This window comes from Erpetoichthys calabaricus, chromosome 11, assembly GCF_900747795.2.
Source record: "Erpetoichthys calabaricus chromosome 11, fErpCal1.3, whole genome shotgun sequence".
Lineage (NCBI taxonomy): Eukaryota > Metazoa > Chordata > Cladistia > Polypteriformes > Polypteridae > Erpetoichthys > Erpetoichthys calabaricus.
Window position 1 is genome coordinate 86,076,036 of NC_041404.2, and position 25,013 is coordinate 86,101,048.

The following is a 25,013-nucleotide window of genomic DNA, read 5'->3' on the forward strand; positions in this document are numbered from 1 at the left end:
ATTCGGGACACAACTGAACAGTATAATGGATAAAGAAATTCCAGTGGGACATCAGTTAACTGGCGGTCTGTTTGTTTTAGCCGCACTAAATGAACTCTATCAATGGCAGCCTTCCAGACGGCCGCGTGCAGGAGATTTAATGAGCGTGTGAACGTCAGTAGGTTTGAAATGTTATTCATCGAATGCATTTGTATCTGGTCATCCCAAAACACATTTTCTATATATAAGCTTAATGGTTAAAAATTGATACGGATAGTGTTAGTTCGAAAAGTTACGCCAATCTAAAACCAAATAATCAAAACGGCGACAAACGTTGCGATTCCAGTAATAATAATTATCCAACATAAATTCACTTGATTCATTTTGGCCAATACGGATATAAAGCGATTACGCTTATTTTACGCCATACTTCTTGACCTGATATTCGTGTCGTAAAACGAAAGAAATCTACATACGCAGGAGCTAAAAGTAAAACCAACACACCAACTAGGTGTTCAAGAATTGTTTACCGTTGCCACGGTTACAGCTTCTGCATTCTGCAAGCATCGAGTCAGTTGCAAATTTATTGTCCCGCCTCTCCTGTATTTCATTGGTTGAGTCCTTCATGATCTGCCCCATCTGTGAAAACCCCCTACTCTGATTGGTTGCAACCTTTTAAATGGACACGAGCCGCGTCTCGAGAAACAAAAATCAATTTAGGTAAGCGTCGTCCGCAAACGGTGTATGAAGAATGAATTCTGCTACAGGAGCAGTAGTCAGCTGAAAAGTAACAAATGAAAAAGTACTTCTGAAAAGTGAAGCGGAGTAAGCGGAGCGGTAGAAAAATTTTGACTGCAGCCGACCAGCTCTTGGCAGTACGACCCTGGGCCTAAAGGTAAACCGATTATTGAACTATCGTTAAATTCTAATCGAACTTCAGAGACTGGAGTGCGCATAACTAGCAACACGTTTCGACATAAGAGGCAGTGCTGCATTCTTCCTGATCTACTTATTACTGCTAAAGGAAACCAGGCACCAAAATGAGTGCATTTGATGCTAAGCAGTTATAATGAGAATGATCAAAATCCTACTTATTTCAAATAACCTTAGAACTCTGGGCTACTGTATGGGAATATTATAATTCACTTCTGACCACATCCAACCATCCATCTATCTATTCATTCATTCATTCATTCATTCATCAATGATCCCTAATGCCAGTTTTGAGCAAAATCAGCAACCAACTCTTAACAGGGCGTCAACTCTTAATAAAGTACAGTACATGTGTATGTTTGAAAACTGTGAAATAATAAATTTAGCTGTGAAAAACAATACAACTTAAAGAATACTCTGTGTGTTCATATTTTGAATGGACTGCTGTGTTGAATTCACAGATTGCTGGCTTGTCTTTCTCCAGGTCAGTTATGGCACTTCACAACTCATTAGAGGGTGCTGGTTCTGTTACCTGGTGGGGTTTCAGCCCGGCTTTAAACTTGCTGGTGCCATGTAAGTATCCATTACTGTTGTGCAAAAATTACAATGATTTGCTTAGTGTCAGCTTTTACTTGGGTCAGATTTTGCTTCTAGTTTTTGGAATAGCTACTCTGTTACAGCTGCCTTCTTAAAACCAAATATGTAAATAATTATGTAATTATTTTAGCTGGGAACATCTCTGTTGGTGGATCAATCAGAGAGATCACTGAGGATAAAGCCTTATCTCAAACCATCAATATTCTCTTGGTGGGCAGTGGAGATCCTCGGCATGTGCTCAAGACAGTTGCTGGGTTAAGACAGTCTTCTCATTCAAAAACTAAACTTCATGTGAGTGTTGTTTAAAGCTAGTATCCTTTGTACAGATGTTTTGTTTTCTTAGTGAGGCTAGTGACATTTAAATGTCTTTGCAGGTCTACATCGTAGAGAACAACCTGGAGCTGATAGGCCGACACCTCCTGTTTCTCACTCTTGCCTTTGAGCCACCTGATAGGATGGGCCTACAAGGTATCCCAACCATGAAATTAAGAATGGCTCCTTCTGAAGCTGAAATTGCACCGGTCATACTAACATAAATGTAAATAGAATGTGAAAAACTGGTTACCAATATTATTGTGCAATTTCAGATTTAACTTTTGAGGAAAGATCCTGTTGTTAGAAAATTGTGACTAGAATAGCCAATTTAGCCTAGCAAGCTTATCCATCCTATACACCTAGATTGTCCAAAAATAACATCAAGTTGAGATTTGAAGGTCCCTAAAGTCTTGCTCACCACCACACTACTTGGTGATTTTTCTTTTCTATTTTTTCCTGTATGCTTCCCAGGTCCCACTGTAACAATTCAGCTGATTCTACATTTCTGCCCTTCCACCCAGTCTGGTATTATCTGAAATCTTAACCAGATTATTGATTATATTCTTATCCAGATCACTTATTTATATTACAAAGATTAACACCACTTTTAATTTCTCCTAATTCTGAAAAGTTACCCTCACTATAACCCTTTGCTTCCTGTTTCTGAGCCAATTTTATACCCACCTACACACCGTGCCCTGAATTCCCACTTCTTTTTAGTTTGATTATTAACCTTTCATGCGGTACCTCATCAAAAGTCTTCTGAAAAACAAGATAAATAATATCACATACATGTCTCTGATTGTATTCTTTGTTGCTTCCTCATAGAATTCTAGTATATTAATAAAACGCAACCTTCCTCTTCTGAACCCATGTTCTATAGTAGAAATATGCTTCTCAATTTTATTTTTTTTTTCCTGATAATTGATTCCATTAATTTACCTGTGGTGTGCGTTAAGTTTACTGGCCTGTAGTTACTTGGATCAGCTTGATCAGCTTTTAATACAAGAGGATAATATTTGCTCCAGTCTTTATGAATTTCTCCAGTGTACAGAAACTTGCCAAAAAATGAGTAAAGAGTTTATATTGTATATGTAGTTACCAACCTCTTTAAGCATTTGAGGATACATGTTATCTGATCCTGGTGATTTGTTACATTTCAGTCTATTTAATCGAAGCAGTACTTTTCTCTCTATAATTTCCAAGTCACTAAGTCGGTCCTTAGTAGTCCCTGTTATTTCTGGGAGGTTATCAACTTCTTCATATGTATAAACGTCAATGAAAAGCAAGTGCAGAGTATTTGCTTTTCACTCTCTGTATATTCTAACTCCCCTTTTCCATTTCTAATACTTTTCACTTCCTCCTTGATCATTCTTCTAGGCTTATCTAATGTGATGATCACAATTTGAAAAATAACAATCCTGTTTTGTTAGTTTATATATCTATAGATAGATAGATAGATACTTTATTAATCCCAAGGGGAAATTCACATACTCCAGCAGCAGCATACTGATAAAGAAAATATTAAATTAAAGAGTGATAACAATGCAGGTATACAGCCAGACAATAACTTTGAATAATGTTAACGTTAAACCCCCGGGTGGAATTGAAGAGTCACATAGTGTGGGGGAGGAACGATCTCCTCAGTCTGTCAGTGGAATCTCCTCAGAATCTCCTCCTATATAGTATATATAAAATAATGTTTAATTTTGGTAGAAATTGCACATTAGCAAATTGTATTAAAGAAATCTGACAGTATTTATGTAAACAATAAGCAGCCTTTCTTTAGTTGTGGGCATTAGCTGCACTATCTGAGGTATCTTGATCCACTATTGGATAAAAACATCTGCTCAGGAAACAGTTGCTGGACTGATGACTTTTGACAGATCAGTTGGAAGCGAGAAGGCAATGTTAATATTTCCAATCTAATGTTACTGAGCACTGAAACATCCAACTGGTGCCAATGTGTACCCTAAGTGGTTATTGCCCAGTGAGTGTACAAGTTGATATCAGGCTAATTTTTTGGGTGTGGGCTCTGTGTTGAGAAATGAAAAGCTTACAGCTGTCCCATGACTTTAAATAGCAGTTATCCCTTGACCCTACAGATTGATTGATACACTGTCAGCCTTCTGCTGTCTGTTCATTAACTTTGTTCATGTCTACCTCAGAGAAAGCAGAGACTTTCCTTGAGTTATTTGGAAACAGTCTCATCCGTAGTCAGACTGCTAACTACCTGCAGGAGGTGAGCCGCCGGCTAATCCAGTTTGTGACTGAAAGTGATCTTCAAGAGGGGAGGCTGCCTTCAGTAGACCTGTCTGCTCTGCGAGTGAGTTTCTGTCTGGATCCTTCTCACCAAATTTTGGATTGCTTTGTTGACTTTGCATTTTTTCCCATTGTCTTCAAAAACTTGTCTTCAATAGTAATCAGGGTCGTGATACAGAAAAGAATTTTTAAAATAAGTCTGTAAATGGGGTTCATGAATCTGATGGATTACTTCTTTCTTTCTGGGTCAATTAAATCTCAACTAGCAGTACACAACAATGAGAAAATATACAAATTAGTAAGTTTGGAATATTAAATAGTCTGAGTATAGTTAATAAAATAATTACTTTAATGGTCATTTTGCTCATCTGTACTCTGTCCTCCTGTTAAAGTTGGCTTCTTCTTCTCCAAATTAATTTTAATAATCTCCCTCTCACTCACTCTCTCTCTCTCTCTCTCTCTCTCTCATGTATGCCTAGTTCAAGGAGCGTGACCAGCTGGAAGGAATTTTCAAATTTTGGTGTCACCCAGATCCCAGGTCTTTCCAGATCCATCGAATGTGGGATGTTCGGGTTCGGCAGTATCTGGAAAACCGGTACGATTTTAGACAAGGAGCCTTTGACTGGGACCTGACAATGAAACTGCACCACAGGGGGGTGAGTCGGACTGACTGGTAGAAATGGCAGGTTTTATGGCAGGTATTTGTTCTAAATAATCAGCTAATTCTTTTTTCTGCAAGGAAAAAGTATTCACTAAAGGGCTTGTTCCTACTCTCATTCTAACAGCACATTAATTTCTAAGAATGTTTGTTTGTTTCTTTTCTAACAAAATCAACAAAATGCCTTGTGAATAACAATGGATTATTACCTCCGATTCTATTATTTTTACACAAGTGCTACCTTGTTAGTTGGTTATCATTGGTTATGAGAATAAAGTAATTTAAGACTCATTTAACAAGTGATCTCTTGTGATCTCTCTCTCTCTCTCTGTCTCTCTCTCTCTCTCTTATATATATAATAAATTCATCTTAATACAACTTATTAAACTTTTATTTCATTTTTATAGACTAGCTGTCCCCTGCGGCTCCACCCAAATATTACTGAAATTGGACAAAGTTTAAAAAATCTAAATAAAAAATGTAATAATTTGTATTGAGAAGAATTTATATTGTTCGCTTTCTAATCCAAGGGCCTATTGATATACAGTATTTTTGGTTTTGCTATCAGAGGCGAGAATGTAGTTGTGATCTCTTTGCCAAAAATGTAAAACATTGACAATGTATCTCTAGCCTAGTGGGAGGCAGGTATGCTCCAACGTCAAATGTTGCCAAAGTATCTGATCATGTTCATCTCTGATGGGAGACCGTCCCCTGCATGGGGAGAAGAGCATGAGGCCATGATATCTCTGCCAATGAGCAGGTACCCTCTAAAACACATGTAGCTGTGATTTTTCTCTCTCAAAAATGTCAAACATTACTCTTTAACAATCTGTAGATTATAATGTCTGCTGAACAAACAGGTGGCAAAACAAACAAAAACTAGCTAAATGGTGGCAAGGTACACTCCAACATGTGGCAAGAGGTACAGCGACTCGAATGGAGCCTGGCATGTGAGTGAGGATGGCCCTGCCCGGCTCCCTACTCCTGAGGTCCCACCTCCCCCTCCACTTGCCCTCAGCCTGTCTCTCAGATTCATGCGAATAAATCGGTGGCACAACCAAACTATAATACTTAGAGCGATGAGAGAAGTCGAAAAATCAACTGGGATGTTCAAGCAAATTATAAGAAAAAAATCTGATCTAAATCCATTAAGTAGCTCTTTTGTGAAAAGCGGTCAGACATACAGACAGACGGACAGACGTTGGATTTTTATTATATATAATATATATATGGTAGCGAAGGTCTAGGATACGGTTTGCATATTTGTAGCTGGAGATCCACAAATGGAGAAAATGAATCAGATATCATAAAGTTTTTTTATTCCTGAGCTTTCAGCTCCTGCCCGGAGCCGTCAACCCAGCAAACAATCGACTCCATTCTGACCCTCCATCCCACCTGGCACACACTTCCTTATCATCACGGAGTGTCAGAAGGTGCAGCACGTATCCTGTCCAAATCAGGCATCAGAATAGCACACAAACCTATGAACAATCTGCACACTGTCCTTTTTAATGCCAAAAACAAGAAATCGGCAGCAGAAACACGAAACACAGTTTATAGCATTCCATGCAGTTCTTGCCCAGCAGTATACATAGGGGGCTTTGCCCCCTGCTCACTTCACTCGCCAACCCCCATTTTTGTTTTTCTTAATACACACTTTTAAGATTTTTTTTTTCTTTGAATTGTTGCTATTTCATTAGTTTCACTTTTATTTCTGAACTTCTGTAAAAACAATATTTGGAATCTTTCGAGTCCCAGTGTGCTGATTCTTTTTAATGAGGTCAGTGAGACTTGTGTTTAATGACTTTGTACCATAATTCAGGATAGGTTTCTCTGTTTGGAATTTCAGCACAGACAAAATGATCTACATCATCAGCAGTTAATAATTGTTTTTTGCAAAGTAACCAATAAATGCATGTGAGGTAAACTCCGTTTTTGAAATTCTCTGACTTAAGCTTCAAAGACTTACAATATTTACATACTTCTGACATATCACCTATGTCCATATATTCAATCTCTATTCGCCTTTTCGTTATTTCTCCAAGTAATAATTTCTCTTTCTTTGTGCTAATGCGATGTTTATTTTCTTTTTTTATATACTTCTAATTTTCCTACTTTCATATTCATTAGCTTTCTCCACATGTGTATCGCACCAATTTGGTTATAAGTATGGTGTGTCTTGCAAGAATCTCATGTTCTACGTCATTGCGAGACAGTCCTGGGTCAGTCTTTTGGCACATATTCTCATGTTTAAGGTCCCTGCGAGACGCTCCGTGGCCAATCTCTTTTAAGTGTCTTCCATGATCTTAACGTGAAGATCACATCTCGACGCCCTACTGTTTCTCTGCAGGATTTTTTAATATAATATATAAAAAAATAATATTGATTATTGAGGTGGTCCAGCACAGGTTTCAGCTGCAGATGAATGATGACCTACTTCCGTAATCACTGCTGCAGGAGGTGACACTTTTAAATGCATCAGACTATCCCAAGCCAAGCTCAACCACTTCCTGCTTCCCCTAGATATTTCTTTCCTTCATTCCCCCATTACATTGAACTTCTTAGACCATTTCGATTCTTATTCAAGCTGCTCAGATTCTTATAGGTATAGACAGTCAAAAAACCTATACACATAACTATGGTTAACTACGAGTCACACTCGGGCTGACATGTAATGATCAGCATTACATTTTTAAGCCCAAATAACTCTCAGGACAGTATTTTGCTGCCATCTCGTGGATGCTGTAAAAAAATCATGAACATTTCGATGCGTTTTGCTACTCTAAGATATCTCATTATTATTCATGACTGGGGTGCAGCCTCCAACTATAAACACAATGGCCAGCGACAATCCGTAAAGGCAGTTTTAGCATAAACTGAAACTGAAGCATTGCTTAAATGGAGGGATAGTGATGACAATGTGACTTGATCATCAGACGTTGACACAGAAAGTGAAACTGATGCATTATACGGCACTGTACAACCAAACCACTGAATTCAACTATTACTGTTCATGTTGGGGGAAATGTGGCTGTCACTAAGTCCTCCACTGTGGTATCCTGCAACAACACAAGGAATGTGTTGATCGTGTGGATCAGGCACTGACATTCTACTGTCTCGTGTGCAAGCAACAGAAAAAATGTAAGAAAAGTGTGCAAAGAAACACTCTTCTACTGCCTCAATTACAACATCTGACTGTGTGTTGAAGGACATGTACTAAATTAGTACGGCAATGAACACTAGATACTGTACTGTATATCTTTCATACTGTCTTCATGTGGAAGTTTTGGGACATACCTGTTTCTATTACACATTTTTTCTTGTTGAAAAGAAATTAAACATCTTTGGCTCATTTTTTCTTGGGTAAACATAACGCCAAGGAGGTTAACAGTGCCTTTTAATTTGTACAGTAGGTTTTTCAAACGGCAATAATTTTTTTGCACAGTGGACAGAAGGGCTGACTATAAATCTAAGTCACTGCCAGAACTGCTCCTCCATTCCTCCTTTGCTTTCCCAGCTTCATCAGAGCCAGTTCTGGTCTTTTTAGTGTTTTCTGTACATTGATCTTGAATGCTATTAGTGTTTTGCTTCTTTATTTTCTGCTGCATGAAGTTTCTCCCCTCTAATGACATATCCATCTGTGGTTTTGAGTTTTTAGCATCACATTGACACAAGTTGGTACTCCGTATAGTGTAGGTTTATTTTAAAGTTAGATGATTGGGATTGATGTACATTAGCCCTGAAGTGGTAGAAAATTACATAAAGGGGAATGGTGCTTGCACAAGACAAAGAGTAGCAGGACATTTCTGTGCTTGGAAAGGGTACAAATGCAAAATGTAAAAATAATGATTGGTGGAATTGACTTGTCCACTCTTAATGCAGTCACCCCCTGATGTAATGTGTGCTGTTTTGATACTGTTAACATATATTGAACAAATAAACCTTTTGTTGTTTAATTCTCTTACCCTTAGATTTTGTGTATATGACTTCCTGCCCCTCTTGTCTTTTGCAAGTACTGTCTCCTAACTGCCTAAAGCTTACACTTCCTGGCTCACTACAGTATATAAAAGATTATTTAAAGTAGCATAAACCTTCAGGCTACAAAAAATATATATGAAGGAGATTTTTCATACCACATGTTCAAGTGAGTTGGGTCATAACGTTCTAAACCATACTGAATATCAAACACATGCTGCATAGGTTAACTTGGCTCTGTGTGAGTCCGAGTGTAGCTGTATCTGTGACTTCAGTGACAAACTAGTGTCCTGTGCATTGCTGGTACCTGCCTCCCACCCATAGATCTTCATGTAGGCCCCTGGTCTCCATGATGTTGTAATGGCTTGACAGAGACATGATTTTCCATAGAAGTGTCTTGCAGCAAATGAAGTTTCACATTACACTAGGAGCTGCTGACTTCTGGCTGTCTCAACAGTTGGATCCCCCTAGATCTCCATTTTGACTCATGGTGTGCCTCTTTCTAGTTTAAACTAAACTGACAAGCTTGTTAATGGCTGTTCTGACAGTCCTGTGATAGGGACAGTTACCTCTGAATCACAAGCTTTACTCATTGTACAGATTAAAAAGCAGAAAACACCCTTAGTAATAAAAAAAAAAAACAATCCCTTCGTGGTAACCAAAAGCAGGATAGAACAAATGTGAGAAATTAAAGAAACTTTATTTGATTCACGCTACAAAGCAAGTAGACACATTGCAGCAGAAGGACGCCAAAATCATCAGCAATACAAAATCGCCTCCTGTGTTCACAAGCCTTTGTACATTGAGAGTGGAGAAACCACAGCAAGCAGGCAGTTACTCTGCAATAGTTTTATGCCTAGATCTTCATTGCAAATAATAATAACATTTCACATCATCTTTAATCTTAGATTTGCCTTTGCACTTTCCTCAAAGAACTCTTGTTCAGAGGTAACATGATGGTAAAATGCAAAACGTAATTTAACAGAACGTGCAGGAGCAGTAAGCAGAACATTCCCATTACTATATTTTTTCAGTATTGGCGCTGGCTTCATTTATACCCATTTATCTGTCTAAGTGAACAATTTTGAATTTTGTTTCAATTTTCTGTGATGTCGTCAATTAAAAAAAAAAAAACCCAAAGTGCTTATATCATTTAGCACTTATAAAGAATTGGTGTGTGCACCCAAAAACTTAATCTTTATTTTTTCTTATATATTTATTGATTTTTAAGGTTTGCAATGAGTGAATTAAATTAAAAATTAGTATTGACATTCAGCACTACATGCTAAATAAATAAGATCAGATATCACTTCCCATACCCATCAAGGGATTGAAGAACAAAAAAGATTTAATATGAAGTAATAGCTCAATAATACTGAAATATTCAAAGGCTGATTATGGTTGAGGACAGCAGTAATAAATGCTGGGTGACACAGTGGTTAGTGCAGCTCTTTTACAGATCCAGCATTCCAATGTTAAATCCCACACCTGGGTGTTGTCTTTGTGGCACCGTAAGATTTTTAATCAATAAGACGGCTACCCAGGAAGATGCCATAATAGTGTGGGATTTGAAAAAGGAATTTTACCTGGTTATTTAATGATCACTTTTGCTTTCGGCAATACAGGCCATTAATCCAGTAGTTTGGCAAGGCTCCTAGTTAATTTACCTTACCTTTCTCTGTCATAGGAGACAGTTCTCTGACCTTTAGACTTGTATCAAGGTAACTGAGGCACACTCGTTTTAAGAAACAGAATAATACAATTTATTGATAGACATAAAGAGTATAGATATGATAACTACATATACTCTGTATATTGACATATAAGACAGAATACAGACAGACAAGACAGGCAAACGTAACATATAGGCTGTCTGTTTACTGGTATTTAAAGTTCTACTTTATCTTGGCACAGATAAATAGTTTTACAATACTAAGTCTTTATGGATGATATTCAATTTTATCTTTCTCTCTGCTGCTTGATCTTTGTCAGTGTTGTGCTGCTGCTTCCTCAGTTCGCGTTCTGCTGTCTTTTATCACTTCATAGGGGAAGGCATTACTCATTCTGGCCCAGGACTTTAGATGATGAAGTTCCCTTCTTGAAGTCATGGCTTCTCAGCCTAGTCAGACTACTGGAACACAGTTTTAACTTGACAGTCTGGTTCTCCGCTTCTGGTCTACAAAGATAAGAGTTCGTTGAATTCAGATATCCAAGCAAGAGCAGCTCGTATCTTTTAGGTTCAGAAATTAGGATTCAAATGTTTTCGGTCATTTTGGAGAGATCCTCCTCCCTGAGAGAATCCCCAAACTTCTCTCAACTTGACAATCTCTTGTCTGTTTTCTTCTTCTCACCCCCTTTGAGAGATGGGGTGCATGTGGGTTTAAAGAAGAGTTGAACCTTCTCCTCTCTGGATTAAAGTTCCGTCCAGTTACAAAATCAGTGTCTTTTAATAGGCGCATTCTTCTGTCCATCCGAGTTTTCATTCCTTGATTTATAGGTTTTTGTCCTTGCTTAAAACCATTTCACACCTTCTTGCTTGAGAGATCTGCGGGGGTGGGGGGGGGGGGGGTGTTTTGGTATTTGTTTTTTCTTCCTACATAGGGATGGGAATTGATAAGATTTTCACGATTCCATTTTCGATTCTGTTTAACAATTCGATTCTTTATCGATTCTCTTATCGATTCTTATTTTTAAAAAAGGAGAACACACAGGTCGATTAACTTAGAACTTTGTTTTATATCTTATCTTTGAACAAGATAAAAATTTAGGAGTAGCATGACCTTACAAACCCAACAGTGAGATCTTAAGAGATCCACAGCCTACAGCTCCTCGATGGGGTGCCACGGGGTCCCCAGAAAAAAATGTGTAAATGTAAAATAATAATAAAATAAATATTCTTCTGTAGCAATAACAAAGTATAACATAAATTATTCGGTGGCAATTACACAAGAATGTCCAGTAACATTTACACTCTCCTTTTTAAAAGTATATATGAGCTGAGCACTCAAAAATAAAACTACATCAGCCAGCAACAAATACAATCAACTCAAGTCCAATGGAACTGTGCACTGTGCAATTCTGCAACCATCAACTATTTTGACAGCTACATCCATGTTGGCCGCATTATCAACAGTGGCTGCCACAACCTTGTCTTTGATACCATACTCCTCCAAGATCTCATCAGTCTCCTCTGCTACAGCTGTCTCTGTCTGTGCCTGGTACACTGGTTTGGTTTTGAGGACTTTTTCTTGAGCCTGGCCATTCCTGACATAATGCAGCGTTACTGTGAGGTAATGATCTTGACTAAAACTTGCCCATCCATCTGCAGTGACGGCTGCCTTCAACACGTTTCAGCTCAGAAATGGAAACGGATTAAACATCTGGTAAGAGGAGAACACGCAAATTTGACATTCCCTGACTTAGCCTACAATTAAACACATTCACTTACCGAAAATCGGGGGCATCTACTGTGGCAAATGGGTGCAAGCCTTTTACCACAAACTTAGTCACTGCTCGGTGGCATTCGTCTGTCCTGGCCTGTGTCATTTTACTTTTCCCCGCCTCTGTGAAAGGAGAAGCTACCGGTAGACTGCAGCGAGAACTGCCAGCATCTGAGACAGCCAGTCTCTGTCTGTCTCTCTTGTCATGGTCATCTAAATACAATGCACAGTAATAGCAGGTTTTGCAATAAGGCAAATCGCGCTAACATAATATGCAATGTTAGTTGATTGGTTACCTGCCGTATTAACTGGAGAGGACCTGCAAACGTTACCACTGCTGCTGGGTCGAGATTCACTAGTCCGGAGCAGATCAAAAACACAACATTCATTTAAGGTTATCGCGTGTTTTGTGTGCAAATGCTTTTGCATATTCGTAGTGTTTCCTCCCTTTGATGAAATATCTACTTTGCAAGTATTGCAAGTTGCCCTGTTGTCATCCTTTCTCGTAAAGTATAACCAAACTTTTGAGCATTTGTGCCGCTTAGGCGCCATGTTTCCTGCTGGGTAAATGACGCTACGCAACGCGGTGACGTCATTCGAGGGGACTGGAATCGATAGGGGAATCGTTTGCAAAAATGGCAAACAATTCCAAGGAATTGAAACAGTGGGAACCGGTTCTCAACAGAACCGGTTTTCGATTCCCATCCCTATTCCTACACCCCCTGAGACATGTGCATAAGATATATCAGTGATTGTAAATTGTTCTGTGTGAGGATGGATGAGAGTCTGTGTTAGTGGGCCTGTAATGGTTTGGTGCCTTGTTTAGGATTGTCTTTGGCCTGGTGCTGCTGGGACAAGATCAGGCTCCCCTGTGACCATGAATTGGGTTAAGTAGATTTGACAATTGTATTTCTTCATAAACTGCAGTGGGTTGGCACCCTGCCCAGGATTGGTTCCTGCCTTGTGCCCTGTGTTGGCTGGGATTGGCTCCAGCAGACCCCCGTGACCCTGTGTTCGGATTCAGCGGGTTGGAAAATGGATGGATGGATTTCTTCATAAATAACTGTCAAATTCTTTTCCTCATAATCTACTATTCTATACTGTAATAAAGTGCTAAGTTGTCCTGTTCCTCATGGCAATCTGATTGGTCAGTTTGACTTTGATGACGCACTTCCTCTTTCGATCACAAGTGTGAGACACACAAGGAGGAGTAAAGGTATAGGAGCAAGGCTGTCAGCCGTCTTCAAAGACCAGGATTATAAAATGGACACAAGGAGAGAAAGGTGCCTCAAAAATAATGACAGAGTCTGAGGAGCAGAATTTACAGAAACGTTCTTGAGAGAGAGAGAGCGCCGGTCAAGAAAGGTTCAGACACAGAAGGATACCGATTAAAGGTGCTAAAGGTACACGTAGGGCAAGAGACAAAACTATTTAAAAATATTTACTATTGCCTGTCTTCAACAGGTAGCTTGGTTAAAAAATAATAAATTGGTCATTTCAACTAATAGTAGCCATTTGCAACATTGGTAATGTCTTGGCTATATGTTTAAATGAATATGATGATACATTAAGGTTTAAGGTTTCTTTATTTAGTCATGTTTACACAAGAAAACATGAAATTTGGATTTTCAGTTGCATCTAATAACAGACAGAATGAAATAAAACAGTCAAATAGAAACAAGAAAGGTTAAGGTAAGGCGGTTAGATAATATATATTTACACCAAAAAAAAAAAGGTTGCAGGATATATATCAGCAACCTCTTTAATCATTATCTCCGATATTTCTTATTGAAAAGTCGTATGGCACTAGGAAGAAAGGAGTTTCTGGAGCGATTTGTGTACATTGACTTAAAGGTATTAATTTCTATTTAAAAGCTGTAAACCTTTCTGGATGATTCCAAATGTTTGAACATGTGTATATAATTTTAGTGTACATAAACCTGTCAGAAAATTGATTAAAGTTCTTCCAACCAAACATGATACCATTCTTTGACTATACCATTTTTTTCCAGTCCCATCTCCATTCTGAAACGTGTGGACTTCATCATTCACTTTACTAAATGAGTAAAGTGTATCTATCTCCTGCTGTTATCCATTTTCCCAGCCCATTTCCCCTCACTTCCCACCAGCACTTAAGTCCAGTGCTGATTGCTGTTCTTCCTCAACAGGCCCAAATGGTGAGCAAACCTGAGTACATGAGGTGGCGAGAGACTGGCGTGGCATTTGAGCTGCGGGAAGGTCTGTATGACACTGCTAACAGGAGCTTGGCTTCAGGGCTGCTTCTCAAACGTGTAAGTCTGTAGTTTGGGCTTTTTTTTTTTAATCTGAGGTGTTTCTCTCTTGTATATGTTTTAAAATTATTCTTTATATCCTCTTTCTGCCTTACAGGGATTGAGAATTGTTATTCTCTGTCTAATGTAGTGTTGTTATATCTTAAGGAAACGGTTTTATTCCTGCCATCCTAGGCATTTAACTTGCCTGTGTGCCAGTTATTTAAAACTGTAAAGTTACAATGGTGTTCAAAACAGAAAAGCACTAAGTACAATAAAGGATGTTTATTTGATTTTTCCTACAGAGTGGTGAGCGTGTGCCAGTCAGAGGCTACTGGGGTGACATTGTTAGCAGCCCATACATATCCTTCGGCATTGAAACAGATAATGAGAATCTCAAAAAAACAGCCAATGGACTTCCCACCAAGGTAGGCCCTATGACAGTCACTCTAACAAATGGTGACGGCTGCTATATTGGCTATTGGATTGGTGTTTTGGCTTCTATTGATTAACTCTTGGTTTGATTTTGTTGGACTCCTGTCTTGTTACAATCTTTTGTTTAATTTTTTTCATTTCAACTTATTCATTTTTATATAGTTTGAGTCTTTGGTTAACATGTTGAAATTTAATAAATGGTGTTATGTATTCTCTCATTTATAGCTTGGGATTTTCAAATGTAAAATAATAACGATAAAAGGAAACCAAAAATGCCAGCCACATTGACTGATGCCTTTCTTCCGTTGCATTCACTTGACATTTCTAATGATTAATAACGTTGGTACCCCTCAGCTTCCCATCCAGAATGAGTTTCTGTTGTCTGTTAGATTCTGAATCCTGTGGTCCTGGATTTGGATTAGGTGTCTTCAGAAACTGGGATGGTGGATGGTTGGGTGACTGGTGAGCACCACACTTTTTCGATAAATATACAGTATATATTTTTAAAACTTAATCCACATATTATTTTTGGATTGTACTTCGTTTTAATGATATTTATTTTTTTATCATTATGACCAAGACCTCATCATATCACCATTTTAGGACACAATTTCTTCACTAGAGACTTCAGTTCATGCAAGAATTCCTGGCCACGGCTATATCGTTTACCTGCTGTGTGAATGCTTGCTGCCATGCGACTGAGTTTGACAAGGATGTTTAAGTTGGTGATGCATTATGCAGAGGATCATCGCTTTGATTGAACATCCTAGCTTGTAGATAACTTCAAAACTTGCATTTCTCCCGTTAAATTTTGGGTTAGGAATTAAACAAATACTAGTTTGGCTTTTTGGCTTTTGTTTTGTTCCTTGGTTTCTGAATTAGTCTTGTCCCTTGGTTTAGTTCTCCATTCTCCCTGACTTTACTGAACCTTTGCCAGTCCCTTGACCATGAGGGTCTCTCCTCCCAAGTAAAACGGTTTTATTTTCTAATGTAAACCTTCATAAAATTACTCGTGCTCCGGCTGTCCATCGGTCTGTTCACAGCACATGCCTATCTCCCTTTCCTTGCTTTTGACTGGTCCCATTTGGGTCAATTTATAAATACTGTTGGGAAGCCCACCGGTCTAGTTTTACAGGTGGGCCTGCCTTTTGGCAGTGTATTCCCCAGGTTGACTGAGGTCAACACAACGGCGCATTATTTGTGACTTGCTATTTCAGACTGCCCAGGATGTTTCACTATACAACCTGCAGACAATTTTAAAAGACCTTGTGCCAAAAAAAGATGCAGAAGAGTCCGAGCCCTCAGTGATTGGAGAAGAAGCAACCCAGGGGGATGGAGAAGGAAGTGCAGCAGCACTTGATCCAGAGAATCATTGTAAGTCCTCGTGTGTCACCCAAAGAAGTCTTGAAGGAATACTCCACAAAGTAATGATATTTTTTATCTGCTACTTACCCCATGTGTTTTGTAGAGACGACAGAGAAACGTGCAATCTCAAGTTAATTCATGATAAAATATAAGCCAATGGTGATCCAGCTGTGCAGTGTTAAACAATATGAAAAATGTCGATTTTAATAAAAAAAAATAAAAAAAAAAAAATAATGAATTTTTTGCTAAAATATTGTTAAATAGATACTTTCTGAAAAATCTGTATGCATCATATACAGGAGACACATTTCCCATAATGCCTAGTGTGTTTCCTGTTTATGATACGAGACGATTTTTACCAGAAGTATCTATTTAACAATATTTTAGCAAAAAATCCATGTTCTGAGTAAACAACTGGATAACTGACATGTGGATTATGCAACACAATTAATGTTCAGATTTTTTTTTCCATGGAATTTCTTTCATGTCATTTGCTGTTGTACAGCATTGAGCACTATCAGCTTCTGTTATATCCCAGACATTTTACGTAAATTCTTCATGAAAACTTGAGATAAAAAATCTTTCTCAATCCTCACTACAAAGCACATAGGCGAAATGATTTTAATAATTTTTGGGTGGAGTACTTCCTCACCTCCTAGCATTACTGTTCAATGATACTTCCACTTTAATAAAAGGGTAAGTGTCTGCGTGTTGGTCCTTATGTCTGTCCGGATGCATTTCTAGTAACATTTTTTGTAATAAAATACATTGCATTTGTCCTTACACCAAACGGCTCATCACAATTGTTTGTAGTGATGCATGTTATTACTGCAAATGCTTTTGATGTGCCATCTATTGGAATGACAAGTGCCATGCATTTTATTACTACATGCATTACAAAATAAATTCCAACAAATGGTGCACTGCAGAAGTCAACTCTGAGGTCTGCATTGATTTGCTTAGATTCAACTCTTCTTAGATGGGTAGCACAGCAAGTATGTAATAATTTGTAATGCTATCATGATTATAATGCTATCATTATCATAAAGAAGTAAGAGAAGCAATTTATGAACATGTAACTAAAAAAATTAATTACTGAAAGCTCTTATGCTTCAACATAAAATTAATTTGTATAAAGTTACACATATTTTTCCTAAAAACTTTTAATGGACTTGGCAGATTCAGAAATAAATGGACAGTGATATATTAAACTTTGTAAACTTTTTGTATTAGTGTTCTGTAATAAACAACAGGCCATCTCGGGTCCCTGCCTTGCTCTTGCTGATGTTGGGTGATTCAGTAAGGAGCAACCTACTGCATAGTGACAGTACACACTACATTACCCAGAGAATGATGGCTAAAAGTACAGTAACAAATTCTGTGCTGTTTAAAGTAAACAAGAAGTCCAGTTGAATTTTTTTTTTTTTTTTAATAGCATCTTCACTGCAGTCTCAATTTTCCATCCATTTTCTTCCTTTAAACTGTCTTGACAAACTGGCTGAGAAGAATTGCTACAATCAGCTCTTTGACATCATGTACTTCTCTTGCAGGTATGTTATTTTCACGGGATTGACCTAAAACATGTACAAGTTGTGCCAGGGCTTGGTGGTCCTCTGCGTTGTTATGTAGTGATTTCATGCCAAGTGTAGTAAAGAACAGACTCTTGGATAAAGAATCGTTTGTTTATTTTTTTGGTGGTCCCCATTGATATCCTGTTAGAAACGCAACCTTCTTGTTAGTGTCTTGGCAGTGGGCAGTTGGCATGCTGGGAAGAAATGTACTGTAGTTATTAGACTGGTAACCAAATTGGCTGATGTTCACAGATGAGGGATGAGGGTGTAACAGGCCCAGTATGAGCCACCTAACCTGAGAGTTGTGCCAGGGCTTGGGAAAATGTATCTGTATGAGGACAATGCAAAAAGCCCCTCCATCTAAAGCATGGTTGCTATCAGTGGGCTCTACACGAGGACTGGAAGGACAGAGAAATGGCAGGTTTACATCCTAGCTTGGTAGTGAACAGACTCTGGCTGACATGGGAAGCTGTTACAGTGTCTACATGTCCGCCTCTGCTCCTGGAGACTGCAACAGTCAGGTGATGTCTGAATTAAGCTTTTCTCTTGGTGGCGTGTGTGTGTGTGTTGGGTGTGTGTGTGTGTGTGTGTGTGGTGGAGCTGCCACTTCATGCTTCTTTAATTGATAATCATTTCAGTACCAATTAAATTAAATTAATCATCTAATGACTATTGTTAAGTACAGAAGATGTCATTTGTTATATGATTGCCTCTACCCTTCCTGGATTTGGACTTGGTGGCATGCATATTATGTCAGGCTCCTATTTCACACCGTTAGTTACAGAGAGTCACTCTGAGCTTACAGCAGCGGTTCACAAACTGTGGGGAAGTAACAAAAAAGGGGGCGTAAACGTTGCCATATGTGGCGTAATTTCGCTATTCGCAGGGAAATTTTAAACTTGTAGAAGTGTATCGGCAGCAAAAAATATAGGAATAAATTTTGTTAGGGTTTCAAAAAACCATTATGGGGGCGCGATTAAAACTGTTATGAAAACTTGGGTCGCAAATACTTAAAGGTTGAAAAACGCTGGCTTATAACAATGAAAAAAAAAAACAACTCTCCGCCTTTGCTTTGTGACTGTAGAACAGCACTCTGCACATCACATCCATATATCTCATAGTGTCTTCTAGTCTTTCTCTTTTCATGTATTCATTTTTGGAAGGCAGGTATTTCACCTTTGAAGTCGTGGGGGACCAGAGGTTAGCTCTGCAGTAGTTGGTAGGTCCCAATTCTAGACCAGTTGTCAATCCATCACCAAGCACAATCGCTTGCACCAGGCTGATTTAGAGTCTGCCATGTTGATGATCGGTGTTGGGTGTAATGCATTAAAAGTGAAGCACATTTATGCAGTCACATTACTTACTTTTTAAAGTAACACAGTAAATAACCTAATGCTCTACTTATTTTATTAAAAGTTAAAAACAAAACAGTTACGGAACCTTATTGTCAGTCATTCCAAAAAGAAATGAATAAAATGTCAGCATTATTTTGCAAAAGTAGTGTGTTTTTATCGTGAAGACGTTGCCTGCTACACATGTGAACTCCAGCTGCCTAGTGACAGCTAGTGAGGAAGAGTTAAAACACATGCATAGAACACAATCAAATGACAAGAACTGAACAGACAATATGGGTATACATTTAACCCTGCATGTGCTGAGGGTTAGAGTTAATCTGCACAGTTTAAAAGCCACAGGAGTCCATGATTATCCTGGTGAAAGGCAGGAAGTAAGCATTGTGGATGGTCCATTGACACTTTGCAGGTTTTAATCGTACAGTTAAGCAGAAAAGAGTGTGCTGCATGCAAACCATTAACAGAAACCTATTAATAAAATGCCGCAGATCTTCAGGGGCTCGCATTGGAGATTGAAAAACAGGATGCATGTTATTTATTTGATAGCATATGAAGGACTAAACATATTTATAAAACACAAAAAATGATCAATTTTGGATGTTTTTCTTGTATATGGGCTTCAGATTCAATAACAAATAAGTTTTCATACAAAAGAAAAAAGTAATGCAAAAGTGATGCATTGTTTGTAACACATTATACTTTATAATAACTATAACATATTTAGTTACTTTTTTTTGTAAGTAGCAAGTGATGCAGTTAAACTACTTTTAAAAGTAACATTCCAGGACACTGTTGATCATTAGTAGGCATGCTGTCACATTGGGGTGGCTCGATTTAGTCTGTGTGAAGACCCGACTTCTTGAGTCTGGGTAGAGCTGCTCATATGACCGAGGTAAATGCTCCCAACAGAGCACTTACTCACAGTATTGTCCATTCATGCAGTCGAGGCTTCTCTGCATAGAGAGGGTTCACAGAATGTCTGTAGAGTCCTCTAAGGGTGGCCAATCCTCACCTAGTGTTTTATAAGTAAGAATGGCTGGAACCAGTCACAGCATCCAAGTTTATAAATGTCTTACCATTGTGTACTAAGAAGAATGTATCATGAGGCAATAGACTAAGAGTGACAGGTCTAGAGGGAAAGCATTAGTGTGAAGTTTGAGGTACACAAGTGGGTGGGTCACCCCAACTGAAATACAGGCACCCAACTCTGTATAGCCGGGTTGGTGGAACAGCTAACTTTTATTCTGTGATCGCTTCTTCTAATACTCAGTCTCCCTTGGATTAATCCTCCTTTCTATGTTTTTGGTATTGGAAAACCACACTTTTTGATATGGTCAGGATATGACTCCTTACTTTCTGGCAAGTAAACACTATACCACTTGGGTTCTTTTTGCTTTTTTGTCACACAACACAATTCTGCAGTTTGTAATCCTGCCTAAAACTGAAATACTACCCAAATGTTTTGTTACACAGTTTATTCTTGTTAGAGCTGTTTGTATGTTTAAGAAGGATTTCTGCTTTAGAGATAACCACTAAGATCAGTTTTGGTCAATAAGTGTGTGTGACAGAATACATGTATTAAGTGTATTATTGTATTATGTGTATGTTGTATATTATTGTGTGTATTATGTAAATGTTTATTGTGTGTGTGTGGCAGAATACATTATGTCTATTATGATAGAATGCAATATGTGTGTATGTAAAGGTTTGTATGTCCTATTCTGTATGTATGTATGTATGTATGTATGTATGTATGTATGTATGTATGTATGTATGTATGTATGTATGTATGTATGTATGTATGTACTAAAAGGAATGAGAGCCTTTCTGGAATCTGTGCACACCTAGAATGATGCAAAGGAGTCACAATTAAAAATTCTGAATTCAATAAACGCACAAGGAGGATCATCACAGGGAGAATACAAAGTGCAAAAGAAAATACAAAACAAAAACCCTATGTACACGGGCAATTTACTAAGTAGGCCTGCACTCCTGTCTGCTCCAATCTCTTTACTTGAGCTCTGGGTCACAGGGGGCTAGATTCTATATTGGAAATATTGTACACATGGCCTAACTAGCCCAAGACAAGACACCAGGGTGCTCTCATACACACAACCCTGCACAAGGTCACCAATCAGCTGGACTGACATATCTTTGAGGGTGTAGGAGAAAAAAACAGATTATCCAAAGAAAAATACACACACACACACATATACAGGGATCTGCTGCCCTTCATTCGCTTGTCCAGCCCACAAATAGTACACAAGGCACACTCCTCCCATCTTTCTTTTTCTCAACCATGGTTTCTTCTTGTTAATGATCCTTAAACCCAACTGCTGCCTCAAATGTGCTTCTAGCATGAGACAAATTGTTTGCCTAAAAGACCACAAGGCTAGTGGGCCCCCATTCTCCTTACATCCCATACATGACAGGGTCTTTTAACTCCTCCTCACTTACAATACAATACAATACAATACAATTTATTTTTGTATAGCCCAAAATCACACAAGATGTGCCACAATGGGCTTTAGCCTGAAGAGGCATCTCTTATAGTAGCAGGCAGACCATTCCACAGTTTAGGGGCCCTGTAACTAAAAGCTCGACCTCCCAATGTTATTTTATTAATTCTTGGAATCATAAGCAGACCGGCATCTTGAGATCTTAATGTGCGCTCTGTTTTGTAAGTCATGATATGTTCAGACAAGTAAGCCGGACCTTGGCCATTTAATGCTTTATATCTTAAAAGGAGGATTTTGAAATCTGCCCTAAACTTAACTGGGAGCAAGTGTAAGGATTTAAGAACTGGAATACTGTGTTCGTATTTTCTTGTTCTTGTAATAATTCTTGCAGCAGCATTTTGGATTAAGTGGAGGCTGTATAAAGAACAATTTGAACATCCAGTGAACATTGCATTGCAGTAGTCAATCCTACTAGAAATAAATGCATTTCAGAATCCTGCTTATTTATAAAAATGCCTTAATTTCCCAACATTTTTAAGATGGAAGAAGCATGATTTGGACAACTTTGTAATGTGTGCTTTAAATGACATGCTGGAGTCAAAGATAATTCCTAGATTTGCGGGCTGATTCAGTAAAATTAATGTTGATCCCAACTGAGCTAAATGATGACAAAATATTGTTGTGATCAGCATCATTCCCTTCAATAATTAACATCTCTGTTTTATCAGTGTTTAAAGATAGGTAGTTCTCATCCATCCACTCCTTTAATTCACTAACACAACTAATTAAAGACATCATCGGAGAAACTTCATTTGATCTAAATGAAAGGTATAACTGGGTATCATCTGCACATGAGTGAAAATTAACGTTATGTTTCCTAATGATAGATCCAAGTGGAAGCATGTCAATTGAAAACAGTAAAGGTCCCAGTACTGAGCCCTGCGGGATACAATATCTCACTTCTGTGTATAATGATGAAGTACTGTCAGCAGATTTCTGTACATATTGGAATCGATTTGATAAATAAGAACTAAACCAAGCGAGCACAGTGCCTGTAAGGCCAACATCATTTTCTAGCCTGTGCAATAAAATAGAATGGTCAATGGTGTCAAATGCTGCACTTAAGTCTAACAACATAATTACAGTGGATTTTCCTTCATCAGAGGATATCAGAATGTTGTTTACAACCAGACTAGAATTTCTCAAATAAATTGTCATGCGTAAGGTGTGACTGAAGCTGATTGGCGACTACTTTTTCTAGTATTTAAGAGAAAAAGGGTAAATTTGAAATAGGTCTATAATTATTAAGTATGTGTGGGTCTAGGTCTGCTTTTTAAGTAATGGTTTAATGACTGACACTTTTAGTGCATCAGGTACACTGCCATGCGATAATGAACTTTTGATAATGTTAAGAATAGGTGCTGCAAGAACATCCATTGCACTTTTTACTAGTTTTGTTGGCACTGGATCTAGCGAACAAGTAGTGGGTTTCATTTTAGAAATTAAAGTAAGACTTCTGCGGTGGGCTGGTGTCCTGCCCAGGGTTTGTCTCCTGCCTTGCACCCTGTGTTGGCTGGGATTGGCTCCAGCAGACCCCCGTGCCCGTGTAGTTAGGATATAGCGGGTTGGATAATGGATGGATGGATGGAAGTTAAAACTTCCTGCTCAGTTACAGGATTAAAATTACTAAAGTGAATGCAATCTGCTAAGCTAGTATGCAGCTTGTACTGTTGATGCTGAGATCTGGGATCTTATATTTTTAATTTTCTCATTGAAGAAGTTCATAAAGTCTGTACTGCTAATATCTGTTGGTATTTTGCACTGTAGATCTGAATTCTAATTTGTTAATTTAGCCACTGTTCTAATCAGTACCCGAGGATTTCTATTATTGCTATCTATTATTGTAGAATAGTATTCTGAGCGAGCTTTAAAGAGAGCTTTTTTATACTTTTTAACACTCTCTGTCCATGCAATTTGAAAGACATGTAGCTTTGTTGTTCTCCATCTGCGCTCCAGTTTTCCACACTCTAATTTAAGAGTTTGAGTGTTTTCATTAAACCAGGGAGAGTGTCTATGCATGTGCTTTGATCACTTTTGTTTTAAGGGGAGCCACTGCATCCAGAGCATCTCTCAAGGTCCATGTGACGAGTTGTTTTCTTTCTCTCTTTAGAAGGTTTTATTGGTGGACTTTACCCTATGCCACGGTGTCCTGGTTGTGCAACATCTTGCCAGCTGGACAACCCCTCACAGTGCATAATATCCTCATATGTTGTCTTCTACGTAAGTATCTCAGAATAACCAACTCCATTGCTCTCTTTGTGGCAGTATGATTCACCAGCTGAAGCCGGCCTTGAGGAGGACTGCAGCTCCGGGAGCCAGTTTGATTGTTGAGATGGCCAGGTAAGAGCCTTTAGAAATGGACAGAAAATCCGTATCAGTATCACTTTACTGCTAGCATGTGAAACATACCAGACTTGACTTTGGTTAAGTGCAAACATGAAATACAAAACATTACCAACACAAGACAATACAATTTGAACCAACCATTAACCTAACACTGTGCAAACTACTATACAAATACAACAATTGCTTGAACAAAACACTTACAAACTTCAATAGTTAACCCAAATAAATAGAAAAACTATACAAAATAACACAGATAGCAACTAGTACAACTTGAGTAAGTATGAAGTATTTATACGTAGACAAACAGTTACCAGTTATACATTACAAAAACAGGAGTAACCCTATGTAAGTTTATTTAAGATCTGAATAATCTGAGAAAAGAAGCTGCAGAGATGGCATGTAGTTTGGGTCGCAATGGACCTGTACTTCCTCTGTGATGGCAATTTAATGAACAGATGGGTGCTGGGGTGGGTGGAGTTAAAAAAAAAAATCAAAGTTTTTTTTTTTTTTTTTTTGCTATGACCTCAAGGTTTTTTTGTGAACAGTTCACCTCTCATATGGCTTAACAAACACTTGTGCTTTTATCATAGTATTTCAACTTACCCTCTAACGGGCAAAATTCTCTTATTTCATATTGTGACTTTAGTAACCATAACCGAGCTGCAGCTTTGGTTTCATTTATCTGGTCAATGCATTTCTTTTCACAGGCTGACGCTTATAGATGAACTCCTTCAAATGATGCATGTTAACAAAGTTTATCTAATGGCCGTGTATGTAGTCATTGTAGCACTGCCATGTGTACAGAGAACAGTCAGATTCCAGCCAGCATGTGCAACTCTCTGGCGCCATGATACGCAACAATGAATCAGAACATCATTTTATTTAATAGATTAGCTTACCACTTGCTCAGTTCTGTTCCCAGTTCATTTCTTTTGTTTTTTTTTTCTTGCAGTTTGCGAATTTATTATTTTCCATACAATGTTTCATGTTTCCATT

At 38.2% G+C, this 25,013-nt stretch overlaps 1 protein-coding gene across 1 annotated transcript in view; it reads left to right on the plus strand.

Annotated features, from left to right (window-relative positions):
- The first annotated feature begins 644 nt into the window (after window positions 1-644).
- Window positions 645-25,013, plus strand: part of LOC114660673 (dynein axonemal assembly factor 3-like) — a 30,679-nt gene continuing 6,310 nt past the window's right edge. Inside the window, exons 1-11 of the mRNA XM_028813524.2 lie at window positions 645-874; window positions 1,397-1,485; window positions 1,640-1,800; window positions 1,884-1,977; window positions 3,993-4,150; window positions 4,566-4,742; window positions 14,328-14,450; window positions 14,735-14,857; window positions 16,082-16,238; window positions 17,665-17,779; window positions 23,937-24,011. Coding sequence (XP_028669357.2) covers window positions 1,404-1,485; window positions 1,640-1,800; window positions 1,884-1,977; window positions 3,993-4,150; window positions 4,566-4,742; window positions 14,328-14,450; window positions 14,735-14,857; window positions 16,082-16,238; window positions 17,665-17,779; window positions 23,937-24,011 — 1,265 coding nt within the window. The 5' untranslated portion in view covers window positions 645-874; window positions 1,397-1,403. The remainder of the gene's footprint in view (window positions 875-1,396; window positions 1,486-1,639; window positions 1,801-1,883; window positions 1,978-3,992; window positions 4,151-4,565; window positions 4,743-14,327; window positions 14,451-14,734; window positions 14,858-16,081; window positions 16,239-17,664; window positions 17,780-23,936; window positions 24,012-25,013) is intronic.